General features: G+C 34.7%; 1 protein-coding gene across 4 annotated transcripts in view; it reads right to left on the reverse strand.

The window, feature by feature from the left end:
- The window catches only part of CWC27 (CWC27 spliceosome associated cyclophilin), a 212,029-nt gene that overhangs the window by 92,709 nt on the left and 97,164 nt on the right, over nucleotides 1–22,156 (reverse strand). For all 4 annotated transcript variants that reach the window (XM_073905418.1, XM_073905419.1, XM_025892373.2 and 1 more), the window contains one exon: nucleotides 13,241–13,344. In XM_073905418.1, the coding sequence (XP_073761519.1) occupies nucleotides 13,241–13,344 (104 nt within the window). The remainder of the gene's footprint in view (nucleotides 1–13,240; nucleotides 13,345–22,156) is intronic.

Below are 22,156 nucleotides of genomic sequence, written 5' to 3' on the forward strand. Positions count from 1 at the left end.
GTACTGTCTCACTTGCTCACTCTCTCTCTCAAATAAATAAATAAAATCTTAAAAAAGAAAGAAAGAAAGAAAGAAACTTGGGTCTTTGAATGAGCTGCTAGCCGTGAAGGGCTCATACCTGGGCCATTTTACAGAAGAGAAATAATCCCCGATATTATTTAAACACTGTATTTTTTGAGTGTCTGTCTGCTTCTCTCTACTACTCTCTTTTTAATAGCAACTTCTTTTGTGACTAATAAAACTAGCTGTATTAATAGAAACTTCCATATATGGCACTTCTTGTACATAACAAGTAGTTACCTTCTCTGGATTGGAAGGATCTGGGAAAGAACAAGTGACAAATGTCTAATACAACAAAATCAAATCAATTTTCTGGTTATCTACTATGTGTAAGGAGTAAAAAGTTATATTACTTATATATTATTAAAAAATTATAATTATAATTATTGTAACCCCAATCTAACAAGTGTTTTCTGTTTTACTGATTTCTGCTCTTTATTATTTCCTTCTTTCTACTTTGTTGGGTTAATTTTGCCTGCATTTTTTTTAAGCTTCTTTACATGGGAAAAGCTTCCAGTAATTTCCTGAAATATAAGTTTTAAAGCTATAATTTTCCTTCTAAGTGTTGCTATAGCCACATCAACATATTTGGAAATCAGTAACTTAAAAATCAATTGTTAATTGTTAACAACTGCATTTTGTCAGAGCAGGTAGATGGTCTGAAAACAATCCTCTGAAATTTTTCTAGCTTTCTTTATGGCCCACTATATGGCCACTTTCCATAAAAGTTTCAAGAGTGCTTGAAGCTGTTGAGGGCCATGCTCTGTTTATGTGCATGATATCAAGCATGTTAACTGTGCAGTTCAAATTGTCTATGTTCTTCTTAATTTTTTATAAGCTTATTTACTCAATTACTAAGAAAAGTGTATTAAAATCTCCTAATAAGAAGGACTTGTTTACTTCTCCTTATAAATCTATCAATTTTGCTTCATACATTCTGAGTCTGTTACTAGGTCCATTCATGCTTAGGACTATTAAATCTTCCCGGCAAAGTGAAGATGTTGTTATTACATAGAGGCCCTCTTATCCATAATAATACATTTTACCTTAAAGATGCAATTGTCTGGGGCACCTGGGTGGCTCAGCTGGTTAAGCGACTGCCTTCGGCTCAGGTCATGATCCTGGAGTCCCGGGATCGAGTCCCGCATCGGGCTCCCTGCTCAGCGGGGAGTCTGCCTCTCCCTCTGACCCTCTTCCCTCTCGTGCTCTCTCTCATTCTCTCTCTCAAATAAATAAATCAAATCTTAAAAAAAAAAGATGCAATTGTCTGATATATTTAAGATGTTTTTCCTGTAAGTAGTATATGATTGAATTTGTTTTTCAGCCCAGTTTGATAGTCTTGGTCTTCTAGGTGAAGAGTTTGACTTTTTGAATTATTTCAATATAATTACTGATAGATCTGTATTTTATTACTATCTTATTCTGCACTGTTGTTTTTAATATTCTGTTCAGTTTACACGTCTTTTTCTTTTCTTTCTGTCTCCTTTCAGATTGAATTTTCCCCTCTAATTCCATTTTTTTCTCTACGAGATTGAAAGTTATGACCTTTTCCTGCCCTCTTAGTAGTCTTCCTAAAAATATTAATGTGGATATTTAATATGTTGCAGTCTCAAGTTAATTTGTATCTCTAGCTTCTTCCAGAACAAGGATTCATACAAGAACACTTTTCCAAACTCTTTTTACCTGCTTCTCAAACTTATATGCAATTTTTGTTAATTTTATCTTTAAGCACAAGACATTATTATTTTACTCATTTAGTATTTCTTTAGATATACTCATATATTTACTATTTTCCACGTTCCTTTCTCTTTGCAGTACAGATCTTCCATCTGAGCTCACCTATCTTTTGCCTGAAGTATGTCCTTTAGAATTTCCTTTAGTGAAGGTATGCAGGTAGCAGAGTCTCTGTTTTTCTTTGCCTGAAGAAAACCTTCCTTCACTACACTCAAGATAATATTCTGTCCTATGTCCATGCTTGTTGCTGTTGAGAAATCAGCACTTACTTTTTTATTTTATTATTCTTTATATTTTTTTTAGGGGGAGGCCCCCCACATGAATGGGGGAGGGGCAGAGAGAGAGAATCTCAAGCAGACTCCCTGCTGAGCACAGAGCCCAATGCAGGGCTCAGTCTCACAACCCTGAGATCATGACCTGAGCCGAAATCAAGAGTCAGACACTTGCCACCCAATGGCCCCAGCTTTTGCTTTTTTAAGGCAATGTCTTTTTTCTCTGGCTGCTTTTTTTTTTTTTTTAAAGATTTTATTTATTTATATGACAGAGAGAGAGACAATGAGAGAGGGAACACAAGAGTGGGAGAGGGAGAGGGAGAAGCAGGCTTCCCGCTGAATAGGGAGCCCGATGCACGGCTTGATCCCAGGACCCTGGGATCATAACCTGAGCTGAAGGCAGCTGCTTAAGGACTGAGCCACCCACGTGCCCCTCTCTGGCTGCTTTAAAGGTATCTTTGTGTTTAACACTCTGTATCTCTGAATATTATCATGGTGTGTGTACATCTGGATTTATTCTTATTTATCCTTTTAGGTTTTTTCGTTCTTCTTTACTCTGTGAATTGATCTCTTTCATTAGTTACAGAAAATTTTCAGCTATCAGCTCTTCAGATATTGCCTTTGTTTGTCCTTTGATCTCCTCCTAGAATTTGATTAGATCTTTTTTTTTCTATTCTTGCAGGTCTCCTATCTCTTTTTGGGCTGAAATCCATATAATTTTTTCAATTCTGTCTTTCTGTTTACCAATGCTCTTTTTAGGTATGTCTAATTTGCTATAAAACCTATTGAATTTTTAATGTCAACTATTATATACTTTTCACTTCTAGGAGATTTCCTAAGTTAGTTTTAAAATCTTCTTGTTCCATATATTTTTAAACATTTCTTGAAATGTATTACATGTACTTATTTAACATACAGCGTCTAAATAAAAACAAGAATTTGTGAGTCTGAGTCTGTTATCTGTTCTATTAGCTTTTTGTCAGGTACCTGTATTCTGTGTGTGTGTGTGTGTGTGTGTGTGTGTGTGTGTGTTTGCTTGTATCAGGCTTCTTGGGGGCACTAATGATCCAGGACTGTTTCCAACTAAATTCTTGGCTGGGGGATTTTGAGGCCATCCAGGCAGGATGAATTGGGGCTCTACAGTGATGAGAAGACTTTCTTGTGGCTAGAGTCCCTAGGAAATTCTCTTGCCCCAAAATAGTACCATGATTCAAGACAGGCCATTTCCCTTGTAGTTCTTTGATGGGGGTTAGGTTATTCTGCTTGTTTCTAATTCTCCCTGCCACTAAGGATAAGGATGTTTGGGCTCCCAACTAACTATATGGGATAGTCTTCTATTAAGACACCCCTACCTTGAGAAAACCTTAGGTTTTATACTATGTCTTTGTAAGACTTCAAAAAACAATTCTCTAGTTCAGTCAGTTTAGCAAATGTCATTAGGGTTCAAGTTAAAGCCAGACCTAGTGTTCCACTTATTCTCTTAATTCACATCTTTACTTATTCCCTGGTTTGGTTATTTCTTATTTTGTTTGTTTGGTTGGTTTTTGTTTGTTTGTTTGTTTGTTTGTTTTGCAAGTTCCTAGGATAATATGAGAAAATGTTTTTATATTACATTCAACATTTTTAGTTGTTTTCAATGGGAGGATCAGTTTGGACTCTTAGTCTCCCATATTGCCAGAAATTAACATTTTCTATAACATTTAAATTTTTTGCCAAGTCATTGCAAAATTACATGTTTAGTCTTTGAAAAGACACAACAAGTATGACAATAACATGCTCCTTAAAAGACTCTAGGTTTGTAGAAAGGGTTTTAGAAACTAAATTATTCTCACCAAAACCAAAGTAGATTTTAATAAATACCAACTGAAACTTTACAGACTGTATCTCCTCAAGGTTGGATCAAATTGAAGAACAGAGCTGTGGAAGCCAGAGGCCTTGAGTTTGCTGTGTGATTTTGGGTGAGCCCCTTAATTAGTTTGACTTTGGCTTCCTATGTATATGATGAAGGGGTACGGCTGGATGCTCCTTTCAGGACCAAAACTGAGAAGCATTCAGTGTGAATAGAGCACAGTCAAGATCAGAGTTTCTGATGCTCAAGACATTCTTTAAGGCTAGTCTACTTTCACATTTTATACATACTGCAGCATAATGCTTTAAATAAACATACTTATATGGCCATTAAATCAATATAAACTACTTTTATACTTCAAAATAGAGTCTTCAAGGTTCTTAATATATTTTTAAAAGATTTTATTTATTTATTTGAGAGAGAGAGAATGAGAGAGAGAAGGATCATGAGATGGGGAGGGTCAGAGGGAGAAGTGGACTCCGTGCCAAGTGGGGAGCCCGACGCGGGACTTGATCCCAGGACTCCAGGATCATGACCTGAGCCGAAGGCAGTCGCTTAACTAACTGAGCCACCCAGGCGCCCCTGGATTCTTAATATTTTGATATCTTTTGACATTCTGAGAACTTCTTTATTCTCTTTGTCCTTTCTGGCATTTCAAATTCTTTATTGTAGCTATTAATATAATTTAGGGATTATGTGGTTTTTTTTAAGATTTTTATTTATTTGAGAGAGAGAGTGAGAGAGAGAGACAGAGAGCACAAAAAGGAGGAGAGTCAGAGGGAGAGGCAGACTCCTCGCTGAGCGGGGAGCCCGATGCGGGACTTGATCCTGGGACCCTGGGATCATGACCTGAGCCAAAGGCAGTAGCTTAACCTACTGAGCCACCCAGGTACCCGGGATTATGTGTTTTTTGCATGAAAAATTATGAATACTCAAAAGCTGCATCTATACCATCTGCCGGGAGTTTATATGCAGAATTTTGAAAACATAACCACTAAAAACTGTCAGCATATTGCATTAATTGTTAAAAAAAAAATCAACCTAATACCACACAGATTAAACTGTCCAAAGTAAGTTTTAATGCAACATATTCACAGGCTTACACTCTGAAGTTGTGAAAAGATTATCTTTTTCAAATTTGATTAAGTGCTGCAAGATGTGGAAGAAACTCAGCACTCAAATGAATTATATGTTTGATGTCATCTTTGGCAAAACCTCATAAAATGTCACATAAAAGAAAAACATCTCACTTAAAGTAAGGTCTTGACAGCAGTCTGGAATAGTTAACAACTCCACTCCCAAATAAGAATACTGGTTATAATCAAAATTTTAACGATGATATTAGTTCTCCCCTTGAGACAATCTAAATATCAAAACAAAACAAAATAAAAAACAACATGTGCATACACCCACACACATCTCATCTCTTACTTTCTAAAGAGGACAAATTTGTAATTATTTCAGTTCATGCTCTCAATGATGATTAAAATGTTTCCCTGCAGATTTATCACTGGCCACTTGAGAAATAAAGAAGTGGCAGGTTACCCCAGCCAATGTCAATCAGTATTTTTTTGTTGTTTAGTATTAACTCATGAGAGGTATAAATAATGCCCATCAGCAATGGAAATGGAGTCCTGGGTGTCAGTGCCCTCACATCTTCTAAACCCTAGAGATGATAATGGTGGAATTTCAACTACATTTATACAATCTTTACATCCATCCTCCTCTATATCCCTCTGATATGAGAAAATTAAGAGGAAAAATACCCCTAAAATCAGGTTGTCCATTTAAGAGTTATCTCAATTTCACTTGCAAAGTTTTTTAAAAAGCATATTATAAACAAGATTATGATAAAATAGCATTATGGAAAACAATACACGTGTGTTTCTGGCATGAAGATAAAAAAAGTCGAGAAGAACAAATATTATAGTTAACCATGGTTGTTTTCGGCAGAAGTATTATGGGGCGATCTTTCTTTTTATCCTTTCTGCTTTTCTACAGTTCTCATATTTTTGCAAAAGATGTACATTACTCTTATAATTGGAAGAAATAATACAGCTTTTTTTTTTTTTTAAGACACAGTTAAGGCCAAAGATTATTACTTACCGGTATCAATTAACAAACCTATTTTTACTGGGTTAGGAATAGCAGCGATATTAGTAAGAGGAAGACAAAGTGCAGTTACTAAAAATATAGCTAAAGGCTCTTGTCAAATTTCCCATATTGGAATTATATCCATCACCAGGCAGAAATAATGCTTATTTTAAAACTATTTTAAAACAGTGAAGGGCTGCAAAGAGATACCCCTAACACAATGGCACATAAAAAACAAACAAACAAACAATAGATGAGGAGGACTGGTTAAAGTTTATTTTTCATTGCACATAAAATTAAATATGCCCATAATGTATGATTCTCAAAGTAAAGCTCAACAGGATTTGCTCATGATGGCTAGTGAGAAAGTCTGAGACAGACTGTCCAAAAAAGAACAAAGTATTTCATGGACTCTCAAATTACAGATGATCATCTCTTAGTCACTTTACCAAAAGATGAAATTCTTGGTCTAAATGTGAGGGTATGCACATCTTTACATTTGCTGTCTGCCTTTAAAAGTCTTTACTATTTTAAAAATTTTATTATTGAAAGACATTGTTAAAAATATAGCATGCTTTCTGGAACATGAAGGTAGTGACATGTATTTAATAAAATTTTACTTTAAGAGACTGATTATCCTGGCTACAGAGGGAGTCTTTATTTTTTTAGGACTTCTAAGAAATGAAGTATTCCATATAACTGAATATTTCAGAAAAGAGAATCTTTAATTGAGTAAAATAATTTAAAAATATTTTTTCTTTTTACCAGTTAGATTACAATCATTGCCCAATCTCTGCCTTACTAAACAATAATAAGTACTGTCTAAACTTTTCTTAATTGAATGAGCATCAATAACTTTAATACTAACATGCTCTCCAAATATAATGAAGTACAACAAATCCATAATATTCCACTCCTATTAGTAACTGTGTTTTATTACTTACTGTCAAGTGGTCGGCTATCACCTCTTGCTGCTGCCAGAATGAATGTCCCTAGCTGCGCCTTTCTCACTTTTTTTATTTTTAATTTTGTTTAAGTCTGGTAAAATAGTGGGTGAGCAAGATCCATAGGCCAGCCCCTATCCTGGCTTTTCTTTTGCTTATTTATTTTCTAACTCTTGAAGTATACTTCATATACCATAACATTTCCCCTTTTAAAGGGTACTGTCCCTCACTTTTATTATTCTTTCATCTGTTCTGAACTTAGAACTGGATAATCAATTTATTAGTACCATGCACAAAATAAGAATAAACAGAGTATTACTGATGGCTGGCCTGAGAGGCTTTCTATGAGTCAATTGCAAATATACTTTTACTTTTCTACGTAAATAACATTAAAAGTTGGCATAAAGATTAAGAGTAGACTGTGGGAAAAATAGGCTTGATACTTACAGTCTCCAAGAAAAAAATGATGACTGAAGTACCTGAAGGAAGTTAAGTGCTTTGGAAAAAAGTACCAGTTTGCTTAGTGAGAAGAATGAATTCTACATGGTATTAGGCACAACACAGAGCTAACATTCCAAAAGAGCTTCAGTGTCTTATAAAAACCAAGATTAAGCTAGTTTAACATCATGTTAGATAGATGAAAAGCAGTCAAAAACTATATACTTTTACAACCTATCAAGCCTGAGGGGCCCTAGTCTGACTTAATCCAGTGTTAAAAAGAGAGTCTGACAAAACTTGAAATGGCCTGGTGCAATTTGAGAGGTACACAACACCCCAGGGATGTGTTCATGAAGAGGTTTTAAAATTCTTACTTGATTTACAAGCTCAGATTGCCCTTCCTCCTCTAACTTCTGGCACTAGTTGGAGAATACGTATTGTGTGAAGAGGATCTGATACCTTATCTCTCTAAAACTGATTAGAGAGTATGTCCAAACCTGTATCTCTATGTGTGACTATGTTCAGTTTGGTACTAGTTTTGGCATGATGAAACTCAAAGAAACCTGGAAAGGACTTAGAAATATAATTTAATGAAAAAGATTGTATAGTTTATTAAAGAATCTGACAGAACCAATATAGGAAGCCAACTCTATCTCCGATTAACTATCAATCTTATTCAAAATTGGTATGAAAACCCGATGCACAGGCCTGGATGATTTACCCTGGGACTAAAGAGACTCCCCGGCTGTAAATAGGATTGTTCTGCAGTACATTTCTTCTGACATTGCTGGTATCTAAAGTATAATACCACATTCCTTCTTTACCTAAAACTGGGGTGTTAGAACCTACTGCAGACTCTGTATTCAACTGAGAATACACCCTAACTGTTTTGAATTTTAAAGTCAAATTTCACGCTATCATAAAAAATTCTAATTGTAGACTAAAATAATGGCTTTATTCCTCGATGTTCTGTTTTTTTTTTTCATTTAGTGAAGCCTTTTTAAATATGTATATGAAGCCTTTAAACGTATTTAGATGGCAAACCAATGGCAAAAATTATGAGGGCATATTTATGGAATGCTTTTCTTATATAGAGGTATAATCATATTTGTTACCTGAAAATATCCTTGTGACATGAGGAATAGCAGACTTTGAGCTTTCCTGGGAAGACTGAAGAGAAAATGGATGGTCCTATATACATTTTTACTACATAGAGAAGCTCTGTTTTACATTGGTTTTCAAAAGATTAAAAGGTTGGCTTAGTTGTAAGTATATGTTTTTTTACTAGGGCAGAGATGTCAGGAGGTTTTTGGGTTATGGATTAATATTCTTGAGGGGGGGCAGCTTTGTTGAGGCATGGCTGGTATATAAAAGAGCTGCACTTGTTTGGACATGTATAGTTTGATGGGTTTGGATATGTGCCTATACCCATGGCACTATCATCACAATAAGGTAATATCAAATAGCAATATAATTAGGATTGTTCAACTGTATGAGACCTAAAGTATTTATTGATGTAAAAGCAATGAAAGTATTTTGTTTTTTGTCATAATGGAATTTAAGGAGTTAATAAAAAGGAAATACTTAACAGTAAAACATAAAAATAGGAATAGCACATTTTATTTATCTTCTATTTATATAGAGAGAAACAGATGGGTCCTGATTCTAGAGTAACTTGCCCAAGGTGATGAGAGAGATTTAGAAGCACAGCTAGGGTTAGAACGTAAGCTCCTGTTGTCTATACAAACCTGGCTGAGGGTCTGGCCCAAGAAACTGGGTAAAGATGATCAAACCAAAGGAATATTACTCTCTGATCAAAGAAGATCTCATAAAATGACAGAAGCCCAAATAAAGTGTCACATCTATTAGAACACTTGGCTAAATGCTAAGTGGGAGGCCTCCATTCACACCAGAAGGCCAAAACTGGGTTGACCAAAGCACAGGCATTAGAATACAAAGCTTTTTTGTTCTGATGGGTTTCTTCCCAAGTACTTTTAATCTGAGGATGTTACATTAAATTCTAAGTCAGCAAGTGTTAGCCAGATAACTTCAAAAAATCAGGAAATAATACTACTGGATGCTTTACTTAAGCATGTAGACAAGCTTACAACCCTTTTAACAAAGAATATGATTATGTAAATGTAATTGTGAAAGCACATGAAAGGAATATTTATTTTGAAATTTTGATTTATGTTGTATTTATATATAGCTATATTGATGACAGGCTTTAACTGCAACTAACACAGTATTAAAATTCAAAATTTCCATTTGTAGGATTTGGATAGGACAAAATGGAACCAGAAATAGCTGTATTTTTCTCCTTACAAATTTAAAATTATTTTTATATAGCACTGTAAATTTATTAAAGGTCTTCTCATTATATAATTTACTTCTTACAAGAACCTTGAGGGGTACACAAAGCATTTTCTACCTGGATTTATAGTAAGAAAATGGAGTCACACAGGCTTAAATAACTTCACTGCTAGTAACTGGACTTAAAAATTTTAATACATTCCTGTTTATTTTTTGAGAAGATATAATAGTCTAAAGTACTCTTATAACTTGTAGTGTTATATACAACAAGCACTTAGTATTACTATCAAAATTACTATTAAAAATACCAAAATTAATATATTTTTAGTCTCTCTATATTAGCAGATGTGGTATATGCATCCAGATGGAAATTCATTTGGAAGATAGGTCTATATCACACAACAGTTTACACACCAAAATATCTAAAAGACTTCTTTTTTATATCGATTATCTCCTTCTAAGTTTATTGGCAATATTGGCAATATACTATATCTAGAAATTTAGTTTCTAGATACACTATATAATATTCAAAAGACCAAATCATCCAGAGTTGTGACACTACTCAGATAATTTAGTCTTGGATTAAAATAAAATGTTTAATAAAAGCCAGATATGCAGCCATATAGCCCAATCAAGAAATCTTTCCTGAATAGGTTCAGCTGATGTATGAAGTTATAGAGCCAAAGTCAAATAATACTTTCAGCTTCTTTCCCTGTGATGATCTTACTATGAAAATGCTTATGAGAACCTTTGGATCTGTTCCCAGAGTTTATATAGTTCTAACCATGGAATATCTTTCAGCTGGGAAGATAGGCTAAGTTCTGACATTCAGGGATGCTTAAAATTCTACTTTGTTTCCAAAATGCTGTGCAGTGAGATGTCTCATGGTGTCATTTTTAATCATGGGGCAAGAAGGAAAACTAGACTTAAAAACTCCATAGAAACATGTGAATTTCAAACATAATGCAGTGTTTACTGAAATTCACAAATCTTTCATAATATACAATTTTTTAGCATCAGCCATACTAGTCAATTTAAAAAGGTAAAGTAAGTTTAGAGGAAATACAATTCCAAGAAAAAGGTAATTCATAATGCATCATAGATAGGGGCTAAAAGCAAATTTTTTCAGTATTCTAATAAGATGGTGATAAAACAATATTGCTTCTAATAGCACTGTAAAATTATGAGAATCAAAATAAAAAGACTGACTTAGTGCCTAGATCTTGGTTTCTTATTGCCAAATACAATGGAAAACGAGCACTTCTTGGAGAAGTGGTTAATTTCAGGCCTGGAGAGGGGAAAACGCAAGATCAACCTGGAGCATCTTGTGCTTGAAAGTAAAAATGTGCTCAAAGTTGGGAGCAAGTTGCAAAGACACAGGAGCCAACCTGAAGGAACTACTATGACCAATTCCGGTACTATATGAGCAACAAAATAAATAATGATAGTTTGGGATTATAACACATAGAACAAAATAAATATTCAACAAGCCCAAATTGATGTAAATAAATAAATTCTAATAAGGTCTGTAGTCAATAGTAATGTATCAACATTAATTGCTTGGTTTTAATCACTGTACTATGGTTATGTAAGACCTTAACATTAAAAGCATATGGGAACTCTGTAACTTTTTTGTAGGTCTAAAATTATTTAAAAATAAAACAATCAAAAATAAATTAATAAAATGCCCCACTTTTTGTGGAAGCTAAGTTTAACTGGCATTCAGATTTAAGGAAAATCCAGGTATTTCTAGAAGATATAAGCAACATTAAATTCAGAAAAGTAATTACTAATATAATTCTCTAATTATGGTATAAAAAAGGTTTTAATGTGGCTAATTTTCTCATAAATAGACTGAAATAAGCTCTAGAAGAATCTTCTCTTTCGTGTTAAGAAATCATTCTAAGATTCAAACCTTTCTTTAATTGCATTTAATATTTCAAAGGCAGATTAATAAGTTAAAACAGCACTGCTTATATCTAATATAAGCCTTAACTGTAGAGCACTAGTACAGTAATTATGTTATTTCCAATTCTCTCACTCCTAGATCATAAACTACAAAGGCAAGAACCATCCATCTCTTGCCAACTTCATACCTCTGGCCCTGCATGGTTCTTGAGACATGGGCGTACTAATAATTATTAGCTCAAAAATGAATTGAAAGTTCAAGTAAAAGCTTTTCTTAGTTGAAAGGAATTACTTTCATCTATTTAAAATGCTTTTAATTATAAGGAACAATACTCTGGGAAAATTATGTCTAAACTTAAAAATAAAATAACCCTCACTATACTTCTTTCAAATCTCAGTATTGCCAATATAGCTTGTTTCTCTTCTGGGTTATACTTTACTTACATGACCTAGTCATATGTAAGTTTATCCTTTCTTTCAAATTCAGCTTGTAATTTGTGTCATTACAGTGAGTTAATTTTTTAATAGTTTCATTCAAATATATTTCAGTGACTTTGAATTCTTCCTGAAGTACCTGCCTTTATTTACTATAATAGTCAGTGGGGGATATGATGCAAATAATCTAAGAACTATGTCCTTTAGATAGTTACGTGGTATTACTTTTGCTACTTAAAGTCAATACTAATGCCTATGGCCAAAAGCTGTACCAGTGTTCTGTATTAGAATATGTACTCTTTAAGGCTAGATGTGGCATCTTATTCTTTGATATATCTCCAGTGAACTGTTACAGAATCTGGTAGATAAAAGTACTTCTTGGTGTCCAAAAAGCAGGAGAATATAGAAGACATATGCATAAAGCAGATTTGTTAAGCCAAATTTAGTACTTATTATTAAAGCCAACAATAAAATTTCTGATCATGTTCACTGCATCTACAGTGTAATTTATTATTGTGAAAAGAAAACAGAGGGCTCCAATCTGTTAATTTGGAAATTGGACATTACATGTTTTATAGCTGAAAGTTTTAAACTAAAGATCATCAGTGAAATAGCTTTTTAAAAGCCCTTTTAGCTTCATAAAAATCATAGTAAAATGAAGAACACATTTAACCTGTATAAATAGCAGGGTATTATTTTGGTTGGACTTTGATCAGCTTTATTAGTATTTTAGATTTTCAGTGTCTTAACATAAACAAAAAAACAAAAACAAGACTTTATATTTCATACTATTCAAACCAATGCACAAACGTTTACAAGTGCCAAACATAGGGCCTAAATGCTTTTCTTAATGTTTTAAAGGGTATACAATATAAAAAATGAACATTCCATTCTTGCGTACTCCGAGATAGGTGTTACGGTATTTAAGTTTTGTCTGATGTCAAGTCTGTTAGTTTTCATCAAGCTTTTTAGAATAATGGTTATGATCATGTTTGCCTGAATTTACTTCTTAGACAAAATCCTAACTAGAAATTTTTTTTATTGGTTAACTATCCAAAGAAAGTATTAAAAAAAAAAAAAAAGCAAAACTCAGGAAGGAAGGAGGAGGGAGAGAGGAGAAAAGGAAGGAAGAGGAGATGGATGGAAGAAGGAGATGTAACAAGGGAAAATAAAAACCTGATAAATACCCTTACCTTCACTTTTCTTTTCTGCTTGTTTTGCTGCATTTTCTACTTTCTTTTGTTTTGCTGCTAAGAGTTCCCGCTTTAACTGTCTTGCTTCTTTTCTGAGCTCGTCACTGTAAAACAAAAACAGTTACGTAAATATGTAACACACTGAAAGAGAAAATTGCTTAGCAAAAACAGGATTATTGGTTTTCAGGTACACTAAATCTCTAAGAAAAACAAAATAAATAATGTAATACATTTTGTTTCTTACATATCTATTGTGGTATGGAAACATAGCTGAGGGATATTTTAAAAGCTGCAACTTTTCATAATAGCAATATAATACGAATTACCTATAAAATATACTCCCTTTCAAATATATCAAACGGAATAAATAAGTGATAAGTGACCCACTGTTCTCCTTCTAATTCAGCTGTGAATTTAACATTCTAGTTCCAGTTTAATAAATCATGGAGATTCTGAATCAAAACAAAATTTTAAGAGAAATTCTATTCTCTAAACCTGTATATACACAAAAAGATGTAGCTTTAAAACTTGATGAATTCCTGAACTGGCACCAGTAGCTACCATTTATTAAGCAATTACATGCTAGGTGCAGTGCTAAAATACTTTATACTTAATTTTTAAAATTCAATTTTTAACTCATATAATACCACAATTTGGCAAATAATTTCTTCTGTGAAACCTAGCAGGCTGTGGTATTCTGATGATTAAATACAATCATATATTAAAGGTAAACTGCGATGTAAATACTGACTTCACTACAAGTTGCTACGTGACTAGTTTCTACAAGCCAGTTTTAGGGCAGATTCACATTCATGTGCTTGGTACCCATGACGTGAACCATTAGGGTCACTTGTGACCAGTCAAAACTTTGCATTTCACAACTGTGAATATCAGGCATCCACTCTATTTCAATATAAAGCTAAAATGGATAACAGATACTCAAAGAACATTGTAAATCTGAGTAGGTAACAAGTCTGGAAAAGGTCTAAAAGAAATCCAAGCCAAGCTTTTGTGAAATCTTAAGTCTAAATAGTTCCATACTATGATTCAACCTTTGTGCTTCTTCTTGATCCCCAAATCTTATACTTTTTTTTCCCCCTTTTAAAACACTGTCCCGTATCAGTTACCAAACTGATAGGTCTTACAATGTGCACAACTCAGTTCTTTTTACCTTTATCAAAGACATATAGCTATATTTTCTATCTGCTTTGCCTCCAAGATCCTGAATTCTGAAACTTCCCTTTCTGATCAAAATCTACTACCTTTTTAACTTTCTCAGTCTTTCATTCCTATTGAACCTGTGCTCACTTACGTAATAATGAAAGCCAACACCTTCCTAGTTCATGATCCATCAGCCCTATTCTTACCCACCTGTCACTCTAACCCTTCTAGATGATACGGTCAGTTATTTCACTGATATCCTCACCAGCACCTTTAATTTTCTTGACTTGTTTGTCCTTATGGATATATCATAATCACCTAGAAGAATTTGTTCACAACATGCTCCAGGAGACAAACCTCTAGAGAATATTATTTTGTTAGATGTTGAGATGTTGCCTGGGAATTTGCCCTTGTAACAAGTTCCCCAGGTGATTCCAATATGCATTCAGGTTTGGGATCCAGTACATTAAGACCGCCCTATAGCACTTATCTTCTCTTCCTTACAACTCCAAGCACTCCTACTTCACTGATCCTTTCATTCAGCCAACAAACATACTCAAATTTCCCTGGACTCTGCTCCAATCAAGTGATGATTATCTTCACCAGTGGACTCCTTCCCTGAAAGAACAGTTTATGTATAGAGTCTACTTTCTCAACCTCGGACTTCTTAATCTCTTGCAATCTATCCTTCTTATACTCTACTGAAACTGCTTCTCTATCAACCAAATTCAATGGTCTTTTCTCAGGCTGCCTTTTCCTCTTTGGCTTCTCTATCATTCAATGACATTACTCACTCCTTCCTTCTTGAAATTCTATTCTAATCAGACTATGTATCACTTTAGAGTCTTGATTCTCCAATTCTTATTGTCCTAATTACTTGTTCTGTTCTCAGCCTGTAACGTTTTTCTCATTTCCATATCCCGTACACTGGCATTCTTATCTAATCTCATAACATCAAATATCACTTTTATATATGTTATTTCCAAATATGGGTGTTTTGTCCTGATTTTTTGGTCCTGCATTTCTAACTAGCCATTACAAATCTCCATGTACATTAGTGCTGTACAATAGAATCATAAGGGAAGACATATGCAATTTTAAGTTTCTTGGGAACCACATAAAAAAAGATAAAAGGAAACAGGTTAAATTAATCTTAAGAACTTATTTTAACTCAGTAATTTAGTATGTCCAAAATATCATTATTTCAACATGCAACCAATATAAAAATATTAATACAATATTTTACATTCTTTTTTGTATTAAATGTTCTAAATCTGGCACAAGACATCTCAGTTTAGCCACATTTCGAGGGCCCAGATCTAGATGGATAGTGGAGGCTAGATGCTGCATAATTACAAACTATGTTCAAACCTGAAGTCATCTCTTCCTTGCCCAAGTCTGTTCCTTTTCTGGAAGTCTCTGTTTGATTGTGGAACCATTTTCCTCCTAATGACCAGACTTTAAACTTCCTCTGGGACTGTTCCCCCGCCCTTTCACTGAATCACTGTCGAAGTATGTCATTTTCCAATCTCTCTCATATATGGCTACTCCTCTTGACTCTCAACATCAATGCCTAGTTTAGGCTCTCATCATGTATTCCTCAGATAAATGTAATTACTTCCTATTTCTTGAAGTTATTTGAGCACAGGGAATAGCAACCACATCTTTGCTCTATCTGCTAAATACCATTATCTTTTTATTATACTATTTTTTAAAAATTTTAATTTGGTAAGTAATTCAGAAATTTAGATGTTTTCTGAATACTAAGGTCTTTGAGGAAAAGACTATTTTGAAAGATGAATAGGAAATACTGCATGATGGCTGAACAAACTAATTATGAGAGTAATTTGAAGTATGCAAAATATGAGAGGCAATGACAGTATATATACTGTTGAAGAGGCAGTAAAGCACAATAATCAAAAGGATTAACTTTGAATTCAGAAAGCCCTGATTTAAAGGCTAACTATCTCTTATTATCTGAGTGATCTAAGAACAATTCCTTAACTTCTCTGAGACTCAGTTTCTTCTTCAACTACAAAATGGGGGTAAGATATTTAAAATATTGGGCACCGAATACATGTTCAACAGATGGTAGCTATTATTATTTAGATTATGTTTAAAATAGCACTACAGTTAAGGATTGTTTGTGATGTAGGAATATTTATTATGTTATTTACTATAAATAAATGTTACGTCTATTACATATGGAGATTAACTCTGTTCATAATTTTTATAAAGGGCAATGAATGCATAATGCCAGCTTCTAAAGATCTATCCTTAAATAGTCAAAGACTTGGATGCACTATTGAAGTAGCCATAATAACATACAAATTAAATAAGGATGAATACAAACTCAAAAAAGACAAAGTGAGACAGAGAAGGGAAGGTCTATAAGATTATTAAAAATTGCTTCATTATACTGGATTTTTCAAGTGATTCAGAATTTACAACATTGTCAAAATCTTCCAGACTACTGAAACAACACTGTTTGTTGGTACTTGTGGAATCCATAACTCCTGGAATGAAGTGAAAGTTTTTAAACTAGTTCTTAGGTCACAGTCTAATTTTAGGGTTCCCAATCTCATATTCTCTGGAATATAATCTTATCTACTGGCACTAGAATATATTTAAATGTGTTAAAATGAGAATAAAAATTGTAAGCCTGGAATACATGTCACCTTATACTGCCAAATTAGGGGCTTGCTTTAGTCCAGGCAGCATCTTTTTGTCCCCAGAGCCTAGCTTCTGTTTGTAGGATAAAGGAAATGGCTTCTGGGGTGCCTGAGTGGCTCAGTCGGTTAAGCATCCGACTCTTGATTTTGGCTCAGGTCATGATCTCAGCGTCCTGGGTTCAAGCCCCACATCAGGCTCTGTACTCAGTGGGGAGTCTGCTTGAGGATTCTCTCTCCCTCTTCCTCTGCTCTCCCTCCCACCCCCATTCTCTCCCACTCTCAAAAAAAAAAAAAGCCTTCTGTAAAGTGCTATTAACTCTGAGCTAATTCATTTTTTTCCCTAATAAGTATGTTTCTAATTTAAATTCATTTGGGTTTTAATATGGTTTGTATGATATCACCATTATCCACCAGATAATTCTGCATTGTAATATTTTTTTATCTGGTCCAATGGAAGAAAGAATTTCTTTAAAGAAATCAGCCCAATAAAATATCAACAGCCTAGAAATTATAGTAGCCTTTATATATTTAGTAACAGGAAAGAAATTACTAATTTATTCAATAACTTCTGGAGCATCTAATATCTGTACGGTGCCATTCTGAGTGATGGCACAGAAATCAGGGTGAATAAGGAGGGAAAGGAACCTAACCTAGCTAGATTCTTTAAATCAGTCACCTCTGTTACCACTTAATCTTCTCAATAACCTGTGGTATAGGCATTTAACAGATAAGAAGTCTGAGGCTTGTGGAGATTAAATACTTAGCCTGAAGTCACACAATCTATCAGTAGCTGATAGAGGTCCAAACTAAAAATGGGATTGTCTGTATTCTTTACATTATAGTACACTAATACCTTGAGAAAATCTCCAAGGAGCCTAAATTCCAAGGAGGGACATAAATCTTGTACATAAATAAATAATAACAGTACATAATAAAAAGTGGAGACCTGCCATGACAAAGAAATGACTGAAGCATTTTGCAATTCATAGACGAAAAGATTACAGTAGGCTAAATAAAGGATGGCTTCACAGAGGAGGCATTTGACCTGAGCCCTGAAAGATGAATAGGAGTTAACTACCCATGTGGAGATAAAGTGAAGAGGCACCTAAGCAGTGTGTTTAAGTCAAGACAGGGGGGCGGGGAAACACAGGGTGGGTGTTAAAACATTATGCTATAGCATAAATATTTATAGGGATTGGGGCTAGGAACAAAAGACAGAGCTAGGAAGAGAATCTGGGACAGAGTGTAAATGCCAAGCGTTTATGAGTGACCAGGTGGGAATATTTTCCTCCAATTTCTCTACAGCTTTGAGCTTTCAATTTTTTTTTAACATCCAATTTCTCACCTGCTCTTATTGCTTCATTTTACCTACTATCCACCTACCTTAATACCTTACTAGTAACCCATACACTCTTTAAATTGCTGTCTTAGAAAAAGTAACTTATGACTTCCTAATAACAAGTTTCAATGGCTTCCTTTTCGATGGTAACTTAGACCTTCATTAGAATCTTTCTTGACCACCTTACCTGTGACCTTTTGCAATCTCAGACATGGTGTCATGCCAGATCTTCTACATTTCTAATATTCTGTCTCTGTTTCCATTGGGTTCTACTCTTTGACCTTTGCTCCTCAAGTTTAGGGGCTTCTCAGTAGCCGAGTCAACCCTCTCTTTTTCTCTTTAGATTTCATCCACATTCAGGACTTCAATTCCATCTATCTTGATGCACTCAGCGTATAAAATCAAGACTGTTAGACTGATGCTCTTTATATATTTCCACTTTCAAGCTTAAATAACATTTCTAACTGCCAGATGGTTACTTCCATTAGAGAGTCCACAAGTGCATCAAATTTACCATTTTAAAAGTCAGAGTGATCATTTTGGCTTCTCAAAAAACATCACCTTGTTTCTGTCTTTCCTACCTTTGACCACCAGAATGCTGGCTGTCAGGCCCACCTTCTACTATTACTCCCTTATTATAGCTGACTAGTGGTCACATCCTTCCTTTGCAAAGTCTCTTCCTTTCTGTAGTCAGTGACAGTTGTTCAGATTTTCACAACTGCACTATCACACCAGCCCGCCCACCTGGCCTGTGTGCCTTTGGTTTGGCCTTTCTTCCATTCATTTAGCATACTTACACCATACCCTGTAATTCTACTCCCCTAAAGTTCATAACTCCCCAAATCCTACTCAAGTGTGCACTACTTTGTTTCCCAAGCATCTGAGTCCCTCCCGTTAGCTACCTTCAAACTACTTTTTCAACCTCATCTCTCACATATCCTCCACAGTTACTCTAAATTTTAGCCAAAACATACCAGTCAGCAGTCATAATTATGTTGGTGAACTTTCAGCTTCAGTACACATATCCCCTTGTTCACACTATTTCCATTTTACCTAAAATGGTCTTTCCTCCCTATTTCCATCTACTAAAATTTCCCTCAGCTTTCAGTACATTATGGAGAAAGTGGCACCTGAGCACAGCATTGGGGCAAGGTTGCCAGCCTCATTGAGCCTTAGGTTTCTCATCTATAAATTGTGGCTGTATTCAGCATATGTATTTTAACAAGGCTGATGCAAAGATTAAGAATGAGTCAGAGTAAGAGCACTATCAGGTGCTTAGAAGGCAGGGTTTCTTAATGACAAATATACTACAATAAATTCATGACTATTAAATTACATAAGCAATTTAAATAATTAAAACTTTAAATAAAAATTAATCATTTTAGTAAAAATTGATGGTAAGATGATATTAAGTGCTACACTATTAAAAGCATCTACTCTAATGTCATTGATGGGTTGTTTTTTCTTTTTAAATCTAATGCCCATTTCAAAGATTAAACAAAACATTTTGGTAAAAACAGAGACATGTTTGTCAAAAGACCTAGGCCCAACATCATGATATGGCCACAAGCAATTAATCCATCTTCTTTGCCTCAGTTTTACCATCACTCAAGTACATTCTGAGCAAGGTCAGAATCATTCTATTTCAACTTCTTTGTATTAAGGATCTTAAAACCCAGTACTGAAGGAAATGGTGAGATGCCACATATAGTCATTTCATCTTAGATACAAAAAGGTGAAGTGTGAAGATAGTAAGAGATTTTTTTCAATATTGCTCAGGTCAGTAATGGAATTGTAAACATGATAGAGGCTCCTGATTCTTTATGTGGCTTCTCACTTAGTGTGCTAACTACTCACTGAGTGAACAGTACATTGAGAGTTGAATACCTTATTATTTTTTTAAAGATTTTATTTATTTATTTGACAGAGAGCTATAGCAAGAGAACACAAGCAAGGGGAGTGGGAGAGGGAGAAGCAGGCTTCCCGCTGAGCAGGGAGCCCGATGCGGGGCTTGATCCCAGGACCCTGGGATCATAACCTGAGCCAAAGGCAGACGCTTAATGATTGAGCCACCCAGGCGCCCCTGAATACCTTATTTTTAAGCTGAACTTTTTTTTATACAACAGAAGACATTATGAATAAGTAACTACACGGGAAAGTTTTTATAACTATAGTGTGTGTGCATTTTTATCAGACTGTATTACTTTATAGTAGTAGTAGAAAATCTTGCAATGTTTTAAATAGTGCAGCTTTTCAACTTGAGACTGAGGATTTAAAATGGCAACAATTATCTTGCATAATTTTCAGTTTTTATTTTTTCCCAGATGCTTTTTTAAAAAAAGATTTTATTTATTTGAGAGAGAGAGAGTGCACACAAGCGAGGGGAGGGGCAAAGGGAGAGGGCGAGAGAATCTCAGGTAGACTCCCTGCTGAGTGCAGAGCCTGATGGTGGGGCTTGGTCTCACAATCCTGAGATTATGACCTGAGCCGAAACCAAGAGTAGGATGCTCAGTCAACTGAGCCACCCAGGCGCCCTCCCAGATGCTTTTCTCTTTTTCTTGTTTCCAGGAATGTGCCTTAGGAAAATTTTGAGTTATATCTGTTCTTTTTTCTTATGGCATGAGAAATACCATCTTAATGTTAGGGTGACGAACTCAAACACAGACCTTTTCTAACATTCACCTTCAAAAAAAAAAAAGACCTGACTGGTTGACATGCCTTTTTTTTTTTTTTTTTGAGATTTTATTTATTTATTTGAGAGAGAGAAAGCACAGAGGGAGAAGGAGACTCCTGATGAGCAGAGTGCCTGATGTGGTACTCGATCCCAAGACCCTGAGATCATGACCTGGGCCGAAAGGAGAAGCTTAATCAACTGAGCCACTCAGGCACCCCATGTTTGACTTTTGAAAAGAACTCTAATCTATGAAAATGAAGTGGACAATAAATGAATTTGTTTAGAGACCTTATTAAGCATGCTGACAGCTAAACATATGTCCATTACAGATCATTGTTTCTGGGACCATAGATATAATACTTGCAGTTAGCTTAAGCCTGCTTTTCCCAACATCTGATAAGAATTCATAACACATGGAAATGATTGCAAAGCAAACAGTACACCCTTCATGGTTTTCAGTCTGCTGCTTTAATCACAAAGATACTGAATCTGTTTGTCATGAAACAACAGCTTGGCTGTTGATGAAATCATAAAATAGCCTATCAGAAGCATTAAAACTATAGATGTATGGTACGATTTTTAGGCTTATGGTATCATCAGCTGAAGTGGGGAATGGAGGTTTAGCATGGGCATCAGAAGGTATCATAATATGTTGTAGTTTATACATAATTGTGAAAATACATACATATATCCAGGAAATATCTAACCAAATTAAATCAGGGAAACCCACTGTACGTTTAAAGCTCTGCTTTACCTATTATCGGCAGTCTGGCCCTAGATAACTAGGTTAAATCTAAGTCTCGGTTTCTGCATCTTGAGATTTGAAAAATACTAAGGTTGTTAGAAATGAATACAACACAATTCCATTGAAATTGCTTAGCATACTTAACATGATGCTCAGAATATGTACTCAACATTAGTTTGCTTCTATTATCATTAGTTTTTCTCACCCCCACCACAAACACTATTTCTGTTTTTACTATTTACAGAATCAGTTACTGACCAACTGAGATCTCAAGCTAACTAAAGATTAAAATGGCAAATTCCTTCATTTTTCTCATGAATACATA

This window comes from Callorhinus ursinus, unplaced genomic scaffold (genome assembly GCF_003265705.2).
Source record: "Callorhinus ursinus isolate GAN/ISIS: 27379988/994484 unplaced genomic scaffold, GSC_fseal_2.0 scaffold23, whole genome shotgun sequence".
Taxonomy (NCBI): domain Eukaryota; kingdom Metazoa; phylum Chordata; class Mammalia; order Carnivora; family Otariidae; genus Callorhinus; species Callorhinus ursinus.